The 16,352-nt window shown below is 38.1% G+C and overlaps 2 protein-coding genes and 1 long non-coding RNA gene across 5 annotated transcripts in view; 2 read left to right on the top strand and 1 right to left on the bottom strand.

The window, feature by feature from the left end:
- Nucleotides 1-394: 394 nt before the first annotated feature.
- ace2 (angiotensin I converting enzyme 2) lies at nucleotides 395-9,176 on the top strand. The gene is made up of 18 exons (XM_008404492.2): nucleotides 395-975; nucleotides 1,073-1,231; nucleotides 1,342-1,435; nucleotides 2,387-2,530; nucleotides 2,875-2,990; nucleotides 3,083-3,188; nucleotides 4,264-4,361; nucleotides 4,480-4,652; nucleotides 5,103-5,329; nucleotides 6,084-6,228; nucleotides 6,425-6,523; nucleotides 6,820-6,942; nucleotides 7,061-7,239; nucleotides 7,740-7,798; nucleotides 7,936-8,033; nucleotides 8,153-8,269; nucleotides 8,574-8,768; nucleotides 8,855-9,176. The coding sequence occupies exons 1-18, from the start codon at nucleotides 784-786 to the stop codon at nucleotides 8,958-8,960; spliced, it is 2,430 nt and encodes an 809-aa protein (XP_008402714.1). The 5' UTR covers nucleotides 395-783; the 3' UTR covers nucleotides 8,961-9,176.
- Nucleotides 9,177-9,639: 463 nt separating this feature from the next.
- The window catches only part of LOC103462027 (uncharacterized), a 9,986-nt gene continuing 3,273 nt past the window's right edge, over nucleotides 9,640-16,352 (bottom strand). For 2 of the 3 annotated variants that reach the window (XM_017303851.1, XM_017303850.1), the window contains exons 4-7: nucleotides 13,574-13,919; nucleotides 13,102-13,227; nucleotides 12,851-12,990; nucleotides 9,640-10,517 (exon numbers count right to left, since the gene is read on the bottom strand). In XM_017303851.1, the coding sequence (XP_017159340.1) occupies nucleotides 10,299-10,517; nucleotides 12,851-12,990; nucleotides 13,102-13,227; nucleotides 13,574-13,919 (831 nt within the window). In that variant the 3' untranslated portion in view covers nucleotides 9,640-10,298. The remainder of the gene's footprint in view (nucleotides 10,518-12,850; nucleotides 12,991-13,101; nucleotides 13,228-13,573; nucleotides 13,920-16,352) is intronic. The other variant, XM_017303852.1, reaches the window with a different exon arrangement.
- On the top strand, nucleotides 14,234-16,173 carry LOC103462026 (uncharacterized). Its single transcript, XR_533256.1, has 2 exons — nucleotides 14,234-14,524; nucleotides 15,485-16,173. It is a non-coding gene; the product is annotated as an uncharacterized LOC103462026 (long non-coding RNA).

Consider the following 16,352-nt stretch of genomic DNA (forward strand, 5'->3'; position numbering starts at 1 on the left):
TCATTTATGTTTCATCCTGAAAACCCATTGCGGCTTGATAAGGATAATTGTGAATCGTCTTGTTTTCTTTTTCTTAATATTTTTCTCCCCAAATTGTTCAGCGCAAACTGAATTAGTGAATATTTGCCCATTTATTATGATTATTTTCAAAATCTACTTAAACCAAACGTGTTAAAACTCAGCAAGTTGAACGCACAAATCTCAGTCCACAAAACCATTACGTAAACATTGTAAAATATTTAATACCTTAACTGATAACTAGCATGTTTCATAAAAAAAAAAAAAAAAGTTGTTTATACTGATCATTTTCTCCCTTATTCTGGCTCCGGTTTATAGGATACACTTTTTAATTTAAAAATACACGACATTTATTTACACTTATTTTTTTTATTCCCAGTATTAGCAGGTTTTTATAAATCCTGCTTTCTTAATGTTACGCAACAGGATATTGTGCCAAAACACTTTGATTCATCTTGCTGACAGGCTGAAAAGCTTCAACGTGACATTTTATTAAGAGCTGTCACTTCATGTTAAGCCAGCAAAGTCTTCCAGAAAGAGATATCTATTTGAATCTGATAAAGCATCAATGTATGACACAGGCTTCAGCACAGTGGCGTTGAAAGTTTCCTTTAGACATCATATCTGTAAATAAAAACTGATACACCCTCTCTTATGGCTCTGCTGTCCAAAGGCCAAGGCGCCTCAGCGGGTTGATAAAACAGTATAAGTGTACATGAGCTCCCTTCTCAGAGTCATATTGTGTGCGTGGATGAAGCAGCCAAGATGTCCGCAGGGATTCTCGTAGTGCTTCTGGCCGTGTCTTCGGCTGTTTCTCTGGTGACTGCCGACGTGGAGTCCGAGGCCAGGGCGTTCCTGGAGAGGTTTGACGAGAATGCCAGTGACAAGATGTACAAGTACTCACTGGCATCGTGGGCCTACAACACCGACATCACTCAGGAGAATTTGGACAAAGAGGTACGTCCTCGCATGCTTCCACAGACTCATTTGTCACGTTGTTCCTAAACGGTATGTTTGGAAGTTGCTGATTAATATCTGTTGTTGTGCCACGCAGTCAGAACAGGGGCAAATTTGGAGCACTTTCTACACCCAGATGTCAGAAGAATCCCGCAATTATCCCATCGACCAAATAAGTGACCCCGTGATTAAAATGCAGCTCATCTCTTTACAAGATAAAGGCGCTGGTGCTCTGTCTGCGGACAAAGCTTCACATGTAAGACTTTCTGCCTGAACTTTCACAGTTGTGAAAATTGATATCTTTCTGATATTTATATTATGCTTTTTTTGTGTTGTTTGTTTTTTTTTGCGAAATGCTTCTTGTAGCTCAATAAGGTCATGGGCGAGATGAGTACGATCTACAGCACCGCAACGGTTTGCCTGAAAGATGACCCCCTCAACTGCCAGACTTTGGAGCCAGGTACAGTCTGTTACTTAAAAAAAAACTTCCTGGTCCTGACAAAAGGCAGATAATGCAGTTATAAATTAACAACATTTCCCAGAGTCAGAAGATACTGAAAACTGTAAGCCATATGTGCAATCTTTACTCCCACAGTTGATCATAACAGTTATTTAAATAATGAAGCATTTTTGTTTTTTCCTGCTATGTTTTAAAATGACTTAGTCTCACCTGAAGTAATAGCACCCAGTTGTTTGGTATGTGACTTGAATGTTGATATAATAAACATATCAACAGCTCATGATGAAAGGCGTTATAAACACAATCCTGGAACAAGCTGCATCACGCCCAACTTTCTCAGCCACTGAAAACTGTTATTTACCTCTTTGTATGAATGTTTCCTTTGTGTTTTCTTTAACAAACTGTTATTTTGCATCCCTTCCTCTGGTGTTCCTGCTTCTGTCTACACATTATCTGATGTCTCTCGGCCAATACTTTTTGTCTTCTTTGTCTCCATTTTCTCATCTGACCGACCACTTCCTTTACAAGTTGATCATTTAGTTACAGAGTTCAGTAAATGCAAAAGTTTAAACACGTCTGTTAAAATGTCAGATTTCTATTTTTTTTATGAAACTACAGGCCAATATTCAAAATTTCATAATTTCTTCCTTCCTCTACAAAACATTCAAAACAAAATGATTTTTTTTTTTATGTAAACAAAAGAAAATGATGTGGCTGTGTTGGCATTTTTCATCCATTCATCAATGATGCAGAACCAGTGAGCACAGCACGTCTTTACTTTGGACAAATATGGGACAAACTTGGCATTCTTCTTCTAAAATTGTGTGTTTTGGGGGGAATTTAAATTTTGCTGGATTTCTTTTTTGGAACCATTAAAGATTTGACAAATAAATGGGTGATGGGAGCAGATATATTTCCCCGTCTCTGATTTGTCTTTATTTCTGTGTACAGGCCTGGAGCATGTGATGTCCAACAGCCGAAACTACGAAGAGCGTCTCCACGTGTGGGAGGGCTGGAGGAAAGAGGTGGGGAAAAGGATGAGGCCTCTGTACGAAGACTATGTGGATCTGAAGAATGAAGCTGCCAAACTGAATGGTAAGCAATGATCTGGGAGAAAACTTGAAACAAAAAAAAATATATATAAATATATATATGTAGTGTTTTTACTGTGTTGATGTTGGAAAAGCTTCAGGATTTGAACTGAAAACAATTAAACTTCTATGATGGATGAAAACTGCTGAACTCACTGTAAGTCAGTGAAGATAACATGAATTCAGATAAGAACAGGAGGAGCTGATAACGTTTTGTTGTTGTATGTGATGACTCTGTGTTTGCTTCTGGACCAGCTGGTCCTCACTGAGGCCTGACGTATGACTCAAACGGCCAGCCTGAGTTTGAACTTAAACTGTTTCCGTTTCTTTTCATTCACAAATCTGCAGGTTTTCAAGACTATGGAGCTTATTGGAGATACGATTATGAGACCCTCGATGAAGACGTTCCTTACAAGTATACCAGAGATCAGCTGATGGAAGATGTTCGCTCAATATACAAAGAGGTACGCATCAATAACAATGAGAATGAGGTCCTGTTGACAGTGTCACAACATGAAGAAACTTGTGGTTATAATTGTCCTATTTTTTTTTGTAGATCATGCCTTTATACAAAGAGCTGCATGCCTATGTAAGGTCCAGGCTCATGGAGGTCTACCCAGGATACATTGACTCACAGGGACCCCTGCCCGCCCATCTCCTTGGTACGTTAAAGTATTAGTTATGAACCCATAATTAAGTGTAGTCCAAGTTTCCCGGCTGATAAACCTTTTATTTAGAGTCACAAAATAGACATTACGATCTGTCACATCCACACACTACACAAACAAAATGTTAAATATACTAAAAAAATATATGTATATGTTTTTATTGTGCACTAAACTACAATATGAGTGTATACATTTTTTTCAGAGCAACACTATTCACACAATTTACATGTGTTTATGCAACGATGTGTTCTCAAAGACAATAACATTTCCCTGTAATTTGAGACATTTAGTTCAGTGTAAGAAACCCAAAGACACCGAAACAAAAAAAATATTACATTCCCTTTTTTTTCATTGTTCTGTCCAAGTCTTTTATTAATGTAGAGAAGTTAATAAACTTTTGAGTCCTCCATCCAAACATGTCAGAAATGTTTAAGTTATATAATAGTTTCTAATACAGGATTGAAGCACACTTATTAAAGTCTAAGAGTTCACCAGATATGCAATCGGCTGCATAGGGCTCCCACAACAAGCAGAACGTAAGGATCGTTTCAAAGTCTGCTCAACTACGATGAACATCTGAGCTCTGGAAAGTCAGAAGCTCTCTAAAAAGTAAAATGTTTATTTTTAGTAAAAACCACTTTATGCCAAAAGGTTACAATATAATCATATGAACTGATGAACTGACTAATGTTCCTCAAGATTCACACATTCAGTTCTTGTCGATTATTCCCACTTTTCAGTCATTAAATATTATATTGCTTATGTTAGAAGCGTAATACGCAAACATCCAAAAATGGACAATTTAAAGGGAGGGATCAGGCGAAATGTGAAGTTTGGTAGTATTATTTTAAAGGCCTTTGAATGAAATTTTATTTGTGGGCCTTAAATCCTTCAAACTGTAATTCAGAACTGAAGTTTGTCTCCCTCTGTTGGTCATGGTATATCGGTTTGAATTTCATTAATATAATGGTATTCTGTTGTTGAAAGAACATATCAGGATCTACTTCAAATGTCTATAACAAAACAAAACAAAAAAAACTATATTAGGATATTTATGTTTGCTGTTCAGGTGACATGTGGGGAAGATTCTGGACCAACCTGTATCCTCTGTCAGTCCCCTACCCCGACAAACCAGACATTGACGTCAGCAGCGCTATGGTGCAGCAGGTGCAGTGCCAGCATATGTAAAATTTAAATAAAAATACTCCAGTCTATCTCAGCCACTCGTAAAATAAATAAATAAATGACATTCTCTTCTTATGGTGAAAATCTTCTGGAATTTCAGGGTTGGGATGAAACGCGTTTCTTTAAGGAAGCAGAGAAGTTCTTTATGTCTGTGGGACTCTACAAGATGTTTGACAACTTCTGGACTAACTCCATGCTGGTGAAGCCCAATGATGGACGGAACATGGTCTGCCACCCAACCGCCTGGGACATGGGAAACAGAGAGGACTTCAGGTGGGAGGAAGTCAAAAACATGCTCATATACTCACACACATTTACACAGATTTAGGTTCCCAGTCTCACTTTCTGTCATCTTATTTTTAACAGCATTGAAAACACAAAAGTAGTTGAAAAAGTGACGATGATTAATTGCTGACTCACTTCCCTGCTGATAAAGACAATCGAAATCTGGACTGTAAAATCCAGACTATGATTGTCAGATTATTACCCCAGTAAGTCACAGTGATAACATTTGCACGAGCGTAAAATATTATATTTTATGACTCTACTAGTATCCGTCTGGGTAAATATTACTGAAGTAAATCTCACCATAAAAATTATTGTGTTTATCAGACTGAGCCCGTCAGGAGCGTGTTTATTGCGCAGATTGTTTTATTGCTCCAGATATAAATGCATCGCCCTGCGTAACTGCTGACCTCCACACTTCTGCTGCTGTGTCTCCAGGATAAAAATGTGCACCAAGGTCAACATGGACGACTTCCTCACCGTGCACCACGAGATGGGCCACAACCAGTACCAGATGGCTTACCGCAACCTGTCCTACATCTTGAGGGACGGAGCTAACGAAGGTTTCCATGAGGGCGTCGGAGAAATCATGTCCCTCTCTGCTGCCACGCCCAAACACCTGCAGAGTCTGGGACTTCTCCCTAGTGACTTCGTTTATGACAGTGGTATGTTCTGTATATGTTGACCCACACACAAAATCAGTAGGATTTTTCATTAAAGAAAAACAAAAAGTTACTTTTTTTTTAGTAATATAAACCCCAGGAAGAAAAATTACCTCAATCTTTAAAATTCGATTTTAAAAATCTAATTTTATCGAGGTATTGAGGCACTTGTCCTTTTAGATGATAAATAATTCAAGTTGGTGGAAACCTCAGAGACAAAACTTATTACTTTAGATATGTTTAATAAAACTTTAGTTTCCCACAAAACCTCACATTAAATGAGTGTTTCCTATTGCCTCTCGAGAGGCCTTGTTAAAAATAGCTTCAGCAACACTGGAAGTGTCAGAATAACACAACCTGTCTGTATGCGTGACATCATTTATGTGCCATAAAGATTAATGAGAACATAGTGTTAAATTATTCTTATTTTAGCAGCAAATCTATGTAAATGCATACAGGTGCAACCTTGACAGAAAGGTCTTTGGTTTGGTTTCTGTACTGAGTTTGCATGATCACCCAGTTCTTATATGTTCAAAAGCCTTTATGTTGGCGTATTTGGCCAGTCTACATCTTCCTTATGCATGTGCATGGATGAGTGTCTGTCCTGTGACCAGGGAGTAGCCCGGCTCTTGCTCACTGACCACTGTAGATAGACAGCAGCCTCTCCACAACACCAACCCAGATTAGGCGCATACATAAATAAAAATAATGAAAATGACGGTTTCTGCCCTTCTTCCACTTTCTGCTCCGATTGTAGAAACTGAGATCAACTTCCTGCTGAAACAGGCTCTCACCATCGTGGCCACGCTGCCCTTCACCTACATGCTGGAGGAGTGGCGCTGGCAGGTGTTTGCAGGAAATATCTCCAAAGATGAATGGATGAAGCGCTGGTGGGAAATGAAGTAAGCCGGAATTACTGGGGCATCTGCCGGCTGATGCTCTGCCTTTTGTTCGCTTTCTGAAAATGAACCCCTCATAGTCCAAGGAAATATGTTAAACACGAGAGAAATACTTATTTCTGGTGTTGTGCAACGAAGCACCTGCCTAGCTGCAGGTCTGTCGGTGTGCGTTAGTGCTGATTCAGCGTTGTCCCAACAGGAGGGAGCTGGTGGGAGTTGTCGAGCCTGTCCCCAGAGACGAAACTTATTGTGACCCGCCTGCTCTGTTCCACGTATCTGGAGACTACTCCTTCATCAGGTTAGCTCCAAAGCTCCGCATGAAACAAATAAAAGCTTTACTTTGACTCCGTGTTTTCTTTCTATCCTCTTAGTGGGCAGAGATGTTGTTGTTTTAAGCCTTTTAAATCTTTCACCTGAAAATTAGTTTGTTACTTCAAAATGGAGCTTGGTCTAAGTTTCTACGTACAAAAAATATCCTTAATCTCGTTTTGGGGAGGGAGGGCTTCATAACACACGGAAGAGAAAATGACATGTTTTCTTATTTAGGATAAAAGTCTAACGCAGACTCAGTAAGTGTGTTTGTTCCTTTTGCAGGTATTTTACAAGAACCATCTACCAGTTTCAGTTCCAGAAAGCACTGTGTGACGCAGCTGGTCACACTGGTGACTTGTCCTCATGTGACATCACTGGTTCCAAGGAAGCAGGAACAAAGCTGAGGTATCTACTTCCTGTTTGTTGTTACCCCCTGCTTGTTGTGCCCCAAGTAAAGCATTTATGTGTAACACATGTTGCAACACACAGGAATGCTAAAATGATTAATGCTGCTTTTCTGCAGAAACATGCTGGAGCTGGGGAGGTCTGAGTCCTGGACCAGGGCTCTGGAAACAATAACTGGAGATGTAAGAATGAATGCTGGTCCACTGCTGGACTACTTCAAGAAACTGTATGACTGGCTGAAAGAGAATAACCAGAAACACGGCAGAACTGTTGGCTGGAAGACAACAGTGGATCCATGTGAGTAAAAATTAGATCGCCCTAGAAGTTATTACTGTTCGCTGAAGCAGAGCAAAGTTTTCAGAAAGGAAATGGACATAATACCTGCCCATCTCCCTCCTAATAAATCACCTGCTTTTTAGCACACCTACTTGCCCACTTGTGTCTTATTTACTCTTTTTTTTAGTGCAACATCTTCTCCCCTGGTTTGTTATTGATCCCACAAAGAGAGCTTCAGTCTTTGTGACAAAGAAACATTGAAGGAAGCATGAGTATAAAAATGATAGGGACAGAAGAAACACTGGACATGAACTTGTTTTGACTGATACAATATTTTCATAACACATTAGTGACTAGAAAGTAGTTTACATAGAGATACTTAGTGTGACTGGTTTGTAGGGAGGCAGGAACATTTTCAGCTGTCAACCAGCTCAGTTGTATCATTAAACATACATGTATGAAAACAATCATGACTTTATAAGAAATCATGATCTTCTTTTTTTTTCTTTTTTCTTTTACAGATTCGCAATATGCCACTAAAGTGAGAATAAGTCTGAAAGCTGCTATGGGAGACGATGCTGTGAGTATTAACGTATTGAGCTGCAACACAAAGTCCACTCTCACTCTCTCTCTCTCTCTTTTTCTTTATCTCTCTCTCTATATATATACTGTATATTTGGTACATAAATGGTAATCTAGTGCAAATATCCATTTTAGTACTCCTGGAACGCCAATGAGATGTACCTCTTCAAGGCCAACATTGCCTACGCCCTGAGGCAGTACTACAGCCAAAAGGACCAGAACCTTCCTTTCACGTCAGTATCCCGCTCCGTCCTGCGGCTGTTTATGGAAGATAATTAACGCACCTTTTAAAACGTGGAGTTTCTGCTTTCTGTTGCTTACTCTGAGTGCTTTTCTGTTCTTCCACTACTAGAGCAGAGAACATTCTCACTTATGAAGAAACACCCAGGATCTCCTTCTACATGGTGGCCACACACCCAGGAAACCCCTCTACATACATTCACAAGTCTGACATGGACGCAGCTGTCAGGTTAGCCACAGACATATGTATTTTCTTACAGTTAGGTAACAGAGTGGAAACACCACAAATCTGGTTTACGCAGGGCTGAAACCAGATATCGGTCTAACTTTCTTCCTGATATCTTGGCTGATTTCTTTTCTCTTCCCCATGGTACCTCACAAGGAAGCAGCATGTATCCATTTACCTTAACAAAGTAAAAATAAAGTTACATATATTGTTTACACATCGTACGCAAATATCTGCTTGCCTACAATTGTAAAACATCACTTTGCAGGGACATTATGTAACATGCACATGTATCTGTCAACCCAAGGTTATATCGGGGTCGAATCAATGAAGCCTTCCAATTGGACGACTACACACTCGAGTTCGTAGGTATCGTACCGACGCTGGCCCCTCCTGTACAGCAGCCGGTGCAGGTGTGGCTGGTGCTGTTCGGTGTTGTCATGGGACTCACGGTGTTGGTGGGCGTCTACCTCGTTATAACTGGTGTCAAGGAGCGCAAGAAGTGAGTGCTGTTTTCGGCAAACCTCCATTTACGGCAACCCGTAACTTTTATAGAGGTGAAACATTCTCTGCTTCTTCCGCTTGCAGGAAATCGTCAAAGCCGCCTGCGGAGAATCCTTACAGCATAGATGTCGATGGGATCAGTAACGCTGCCTATGAGGATACTAAGGACGAACAAACTGAAAAGTTGTAGCTCAGGGCGTCTGGACTCACAGTCAGTTCTGTGTGACTTTTCACAAACATGAAATGTGAATACACGTGAAGATTTCAGTATTGTAAAAAAAAATGCTCAGTGGAAGAATGAACTCAAAAACAAGACAGCAGGCTTAACCTCCAAAGACGTTAATATTTATTGACTTTCAATCATGACAATTATTCAGTATTGATGTTGCATGATGTATTCTTAATTTTAATTCTTAATTCTTAGTTTTTAAAGCAATTTCTGGTCCAGTGACATTTATATATATGAAAGAGTAAACATTGTTTTAAAGTACTGGGAAGCTGTAAACATGATAGGAGTTTGTTAGGGAAATGTAATTTAGAGGTTTTTGTTTTTCTGCCAGTTTCCATTCACATGGTTAAGCTAAACTTCACTTCATTTACTGCTATTGCCAACTTTGATTTCAACACGTCTTCTTTTCATGTAATTTTGTAATTTAAAGAGTGTAACTTTTTGCCTTCATTCTTGATCTAAATTACTGGTAGATGCAGAATATTCACAATTTGTTTGAGCATGTCATTTCAGGTTTTTTTTTTTTTTTGGAGTGTAAGGAATTGGATTACATTTAAATACATTTGATAGCTATGATAGTAAAACAAAGTTTTATCCAATATTTTTTGCTGCTACAATAAATTAAAATGGGGGGGGGGGGGGGGGGAGTGCAACAAATGCTGCAATAAACTTCAGTATGTCAAAAATTACTCTTCAATTTTTGGAACATAAGACAATTAATCAAAATGTAACAATGGTTGTCAACTCTACTCTGATTGGTCAGACTAAATGAATCCTTCTTTGACAAAGTGTGCAGTTTTTTCTGTGTAATTTAACATACTTCTATGAAAAGGCCATTCTGAAAAATATTATTTATAAGCTCAGTTTTTATGTCTCAGCTGGGAAAGATGCTAGAGTCGTGACATAACAAAAAAAACAGGTCATATCGAAACATAACATTGGATTTCATAAGGACTTTTAAGAAGACGTGAAATTATTTCAAATAAAGCATCACACAAGGATGGACTGACATATGATCAAAGGGGAAAACCACTCACTTATAAAAAATGTTGTTTGAAAGTCACTTTTTTTCAGAACAATTTAAAATATGAATCGTCTATAACAACAAAAAATTTTAAGCTTAGCGATAGTAAAACAACTGTATGACACGTGTCCACCAAAGTCAGAGCTTCACACAGAGACCTTAGTATTTGTCTCATAACTAGATGGGCTAAACAAAAAGAGCTTCTGTCAGGACTCAACTTTTTTATAATGTGGCGGCCAAAAAGTGAGTATAAGTGTGTAGAAATCAACCCCGTCTCACTTCTGAATGATGAAGAGGAATGATGAGTCTCCCCTTTCTCCATCCGTCTCGGCCATTTCCACCAAATCAGTGTTGGCTATGTGGATGAACCAGCCTGTGTGGAGAGCAGATTCAAATTTTCGCTGTTTTGTGCGGTCAGCCAACATGTAGAAGACAAAGGAGAAGGTGCAGTCGTCATTCTTGGAGATCTGCCTCAGTCTCTTTTTTTCACACGTCTATGGGTACAAAACAAAAAACTACTATGAGTTTATTGAATTCAAGTTAGAAATAGAGTTATTTGGCTTTGATGACATATTGCATTTATTGGCTTAACAATCACATTGTTGTAACTTTTGTAGAAGCACAGCTACAGCAGCACAAAGAAACCTCAACAGAGGGAATAAACAGTGAAGCATATGTATCTATCTAGACATATTTAGATATATAAATATTTATATATCTTATACTTTTTTACTCAAGCAAGAGAAGATGGAATACATCCTTCTACTGAATGTTTGAATGTGTTTTATTTTTTTGCCACCAACATTTGCACAAGTCATTAGTTCAAGGATTTCTCAAATTACAACAAATTCAGTTGAGAAATTTCAAACTTTTTTTTGTATGCAATGTCAAAACAGCACATCACAACCAAGAAATTGGACAGTCAGTAAATCTGCTGAGTTGCGTCACAGCAAGAATGTCAACAGTGTGGTTCTCAGGTGAGGTTTTTCCCATTTACTTCAGTTTCCACACATAGTTCAGAAGCATGTATGCTAGGCTAGGTTATAGTGATCCCAAACTGACCTTATGACTGAGTCTAATTACACCGTGGCATACTAGTGCATGAGTACAAACATAGGGAAATATAGGGATATTGAGAAATGTCAAACTTTTTCCTTCTATGTTAATAGCCTAACAGTGACAGGAAAGATTATTTTGATTCTGTTTCTGCAGCCTACAAAATCGTAATCTCCATTCGCAGAGGAACAGGGATGAGATTTGTTCCTCATAATAAAAGAAAGTTATTATGAGTTGGTAAGCAATTTATACATGTCTGCATAACTTGGTACAAACCCAGTTCTAACTTCACAGTTCATTGATAGTAGTTTTTCCAATTAAGACAATTCAAATACTTTGTGACTGCTATGGGTAAAACGAAGATAAAAGTAGATAAAAGTAGATAAAAGTAAAGAAAATAGACCAAAGGCTGTGAAAGACAATTTTTTTTTCTCATCGTGGATTGAATGAATAATACAAACACCACTTCCTTTTTTTCTCCCTGAAACTGGGAGGTCCATTACTAGAAGGCAAACTTGCCCTTACCCTAGGAACACTTAAAAAAAGAAGAAGTATGGCCTTCTGCATAAAACAATAACACCTTAAAAGAGGGATTCATCCCAAACCCAGAACTCACCTCTGACACCTTTTTAGTTATTGCTCCCCTACCTTACTCAATACTCACTGCAATATTCACTTCTACATTCCACCAGTTTGTTTACATAAACTTGAATGGGCAAATTAGAAATATAATATGAAATTATAACCAACTCCATCAAAACATTGCTCAGCACAAACAAAACAGAAATCCCAGTTCACATGACGGCCAGAATTACAGGAAATGACACGTCATACCGATTTCATTTGCCCTAGCTTTATCCCCCTGCATGTAACAACGAGGTGGGTCATTATGGCTTATATACATACTTCTGCACCAGTATAATATGTAGTGACAACAGCGCTATCTTTTTATGTCCCTGTTAAACAATATAAATCCTTACACTGTTAAACTCTCCTCGCTGTCCTCCTTGCTAGAATGACTGTTAAAGTCTACATTTGTATTTGCCACATTATTCTGTCACTTTTCTATAGATTGTAAGTAAGTTAAAATGTTCATCTATGGAAAAATAAATAAATAAATACTTTGAAAATAGGTGCACATCTGTAAGATTGGACAGTTTAAATTAGTAAGTAAGCGACAACATTGTAACCCGTAGAAAGAAAAATAACATGAAGTTCAGCTCAAAAACCCTTAATTTAAAACGCACAGTGAAATTTTTATTTTGTCCATCCATTCATATGGCATCATCACTCCTCTCCAGCTCCAAACGAGAAGTATGTGTTGCAGAAAATGTTCAATAACATGACAGTCTATGGCTTTCTTCTGCTAAGAGGTAAAACAAGATCTTTGGAAACTAGCAAGTCTCTTATTTCAGAGAAACAAAGACTACAATATAGCATGGTAAGGACTTACTCAGTCTAAGATGTGCGGTTATAACGTTTAAAACAAATGCATGGTTACCAGTGGATGTAATGGGTACTGCACCTATACCTATATGATGCACATCATTTGATTTTCTTGCTGTTTGGATGCACATTCATTGCTCTTAATTTTTACCCCAGCTCAATCCAGGGCTAAAGAGCGCAGACATGGTTCTTTTCCTAAATCATATTCAGTAATTTGAAGTTGAAAGCTTTAATGCTTCATTAATGTGCCTTGTTTGCCAAATCCCAATGAAAAACAAACAAAAAAAACATCTTCAAGCCAAAAAAAATTTCTGTATTGTTTTACCTCTACCTGTAGGAGCACCCGGTCTCCTTCCTTGCAGCACCTGAGAAAGCAATTGGAACCAGTGAGATTTAGGACCACTGCAATTCCTCTGAAAGTCTTATCCAAGGCATTCGACTTGTAATAGTAGATAGTGATCTTTTCTGAGGACGAAAGAAAAACAGAGACGAATCACAAAAAGTAACATCAACTCCGGCTGCCAGTATTGGAGGGAGGCAGGTTGGTTGGAAGACGCAGTGCTCTGAATGACAAACCTGGATTTGGTGAAGAGTAGACGGTTTTGTCCGAGCAGATAGTTCTGAGGTAGCGATGAGTGGGCACGTGTTTTATCAAGACATCTGCCAGCTTTTCCTGCTTGAAACTTACATCTCCTCTGGAAACTGAAAGTGACCGAGGAAACAGAGAGCATTGACCAGTCTTTGGTTCATTTGTTGTTGTTGTTTTTTTTATTTTATTTGTTTTCTGTGGTCAGTTGGAAGGTACCAAAATGATCTCATGTAATATGAAGGTAACAATACTTGCATAAAATAACACCAAAAAAAAACAAAAAACGCTGTTTCAAGATCATACTTGGACTAAACTTGTCTGCTGACACCTATACTTTAATCATTCAGTGTACATCATACATTTTTTACTTTAAAATTAAATATCTGCTCCTGTAATTGGGACTAAATACAGTGACTTTGGACACAAAGACGAAGCGATAAGTAAAACTTCTGAACTCACCACATGTCAATGTGCTGGATTGTGCCACCACCACGATGTCGTTGACGGTGCATCCTGTCCCCACAGATTCTTCACAACCCCTGGATCCCACCACAGCGATGCTGGTGTTCGTCATGTGAATTACAAGGAGGTCTCTGCTCTCCCCATTCTCCATGCACATACCTTCACACACATTCCCCTTTATATCTATTGGCTCGTTTTTCTGTCCTTCTCCGGTGTCTTCCTCCCTCGTCAACTCCCAGGAAAAACTCAGGACAGTGGACTCCTTGTCGTAGGGCTTCAAGGTGTCCTCATCTACGGCCAACTGCTCCTCCTTTTCAGACGTTTTTTCTCTCTTCTGCACTGACTGAAGAAACAAAAATGTCCTTCAGTGTAAATGCCATAGAAGTTCAACGCATTTAAAACTGCTCTTCATGTCTCTGTGACACCACTCAGTCAGAGAAAGAGTTTGTATGGAAGTAAATATGTGCCATCAGAATTTGAATAAAAAATGCATCTGAAACTTGAATGTTGTATATTTGCGCTTACTTTTTCAATTTCAAAATTAATTCAGAATACAATTTTGACCTAAAAAAAATTCAGTGTCATTATTTGTACACGTTTGCAATTTTCATTTGTTAAAAAAATTCACATTCCTATTTCAAAGTGATGAAATTTTCAATATATATATTTTTCAGTGTTAAAAAAATTCAGCATATAAAAAAATTCAACTTTTAAAAATTCAAATGCAATATTTTYAGTGTCCTAAAAATTCAGCTTGCTCAAATTCGCTGTCTCAAATTCAACATCTAAAAATTCGCTGTACAAAAATGGCGAGGTTACTTCAGGTCACAGACATTAGCAATCGTTGTCAGATTTCAACATCCACCCAATCACATGACCCAAGTGTCATATTGAAGAAATACCAGCATCACGAGGCTAGCGACTATGGAGGCGAACCCAAACCCAACGGTGAGTCTATGCTTTCATATTTCTGTAGGATATTTTATTTTGCGCATGAACTTTGATACATGATATTAAAGCTTGATTTAAATCACGGGTTTGGGCCGTTGTTAATCTTATGCCATGTAATGCTGGCATATTAGTTCTCGCTACCCGCTAGACCTCCACCCCCTTCTCTTGGCTGTCCTACGCCCAATTTTCCCCTGTTTTATTTAAAAAAGGAATATCACTTGCGCCAAGCCTAGAATCTTTAAAGATAACTGATGGGTGGCGACTTTCCGGGTTGTTTGTATGTTGTCTTAGGTGAGACTGAGACAGGCAGTCTTRGTAAAAGTCGTAATTTTCCAGGAGATGCTACTGCTAATGTACCAAGCTAACATGGCTGCCTTGTGTGCTTCAAGGAGGGGCGGTGAACTCTACAGACATTAATTATAACCACAACCCCATTCTGTTCATCTACTGTATTGTTCATGTGACTTCATTTATGAATAAATTWATACATTTATGGTCATTATAGCGTCATCCAAACTACTGCTTCTCTTATCTGACAAGTGTTGATATATATTAATTTACATTCTTTTTACTTTGCGGTACAAAACGTCGTTCTGTTACCTAGCAACATTAGAAACGACCTTTGTTTTTTCATTTGATTTTAACTCATTTTGAGAAAAATATATGCTTGCAAGTACAGCTGTTAACTTATTAAAATCATTTTAATCCCCACTACTTTGTATCTCCAAAATATATCTTTTGAGCTAAAATTTGTGATTAATGCTGTAATTATAAGCAAATTCTGATTAAGTTACACACCATTCAATTCCTGAACCCCAGTGCCTTGACAGAGGTACATTTTAATTGGATAATTTAATGTGTAGCATGTATACTATCATTCATTTAATTTGTAACATAGCAATCTGCAGTCATCAAGTACATTTTGAGTTCTCTTGATCCCTTCTTTGTGTTTTCCAGGGTGTAGATTCCCGAAATTGAATGGGAGGAGAGCGGGCTTCCTCTTCAGGAAGAGTCAAACGTCACAGTGCCAAATTCAAATGTGCAACTGACTGACGAACAAATGGCCTTAAGAGACGTAGTGAACCCAAAAGGCACATCACTATCTTTTGGTTGTGACATTTATATTGCTGCAGTTCTGTTTTGTGAACAGTTCTTCACTCTGTGAAACTTGTCCAGTTTCAAAATACAGCATTTATGAAATGTAAAGCTAAGTGCTGATCATATTACCACAGAAGTAAAATTTGTGTTTTGGAAAAGTGAATCATTGTGCTTTTATGGTAGACATGTTAAAGAACTAAAATGTTCTAAATTTGTGAGTTGATTGTTCTTTTCTCAAAAGGAACCTCGTAGGTACAGTTGTGTAGGACCTTCATTTTCTTGCATTATAAGAATGGAAAAGTTAAGTTTGTCTTATGTCATTTATTTTCTAATACTTCAAGCATAGATGAACTTTCAATAAAATATTGCATAAAAACAGTTTCCGTTTCATATTTCCTGTACAAACAGTGCTGACTCAGAAATTCTGAACATAGTTACTCTAACATTTCAGATTTACAGGGATGCTTGACAAACATTTCAGCGACTTAGTCGTCACTTCAAAGAACACAACTTAATGTAAAGACTGCGGTGAATGATGAACAGTATTTCTAAAAAAGAAAAAAGCTAATAATAAAATGACTTTGTAATTTTACTTAATTGCCATATTGAAATGCAATTATTGAACAAATGAAACACCAATGCACTGAGTTCTCAAAGAAGACCAAAGCCAGTCCCAACCGATTTAAGACACACCGTCATGTCAGCATACAGAGCCTGGTAGGTAGAA

This window comes from Poecilia reticulata, linkage group LG3, assembly GCF_000633615.1.
Source record: "Poecilia reticulata strain Guanapo linkage group LG3, Guppy_female_1.0+MT, whole genome shotgun sequence".
In the NCBI taxonomy this organism is placed as follows: domain Eukaryota; kingdom Metazoa; phylum Chordata; class Actinopteri; order Cyprinodontiformes; family Poeciliidae; genus Poecilia; species Poecilia reticulata.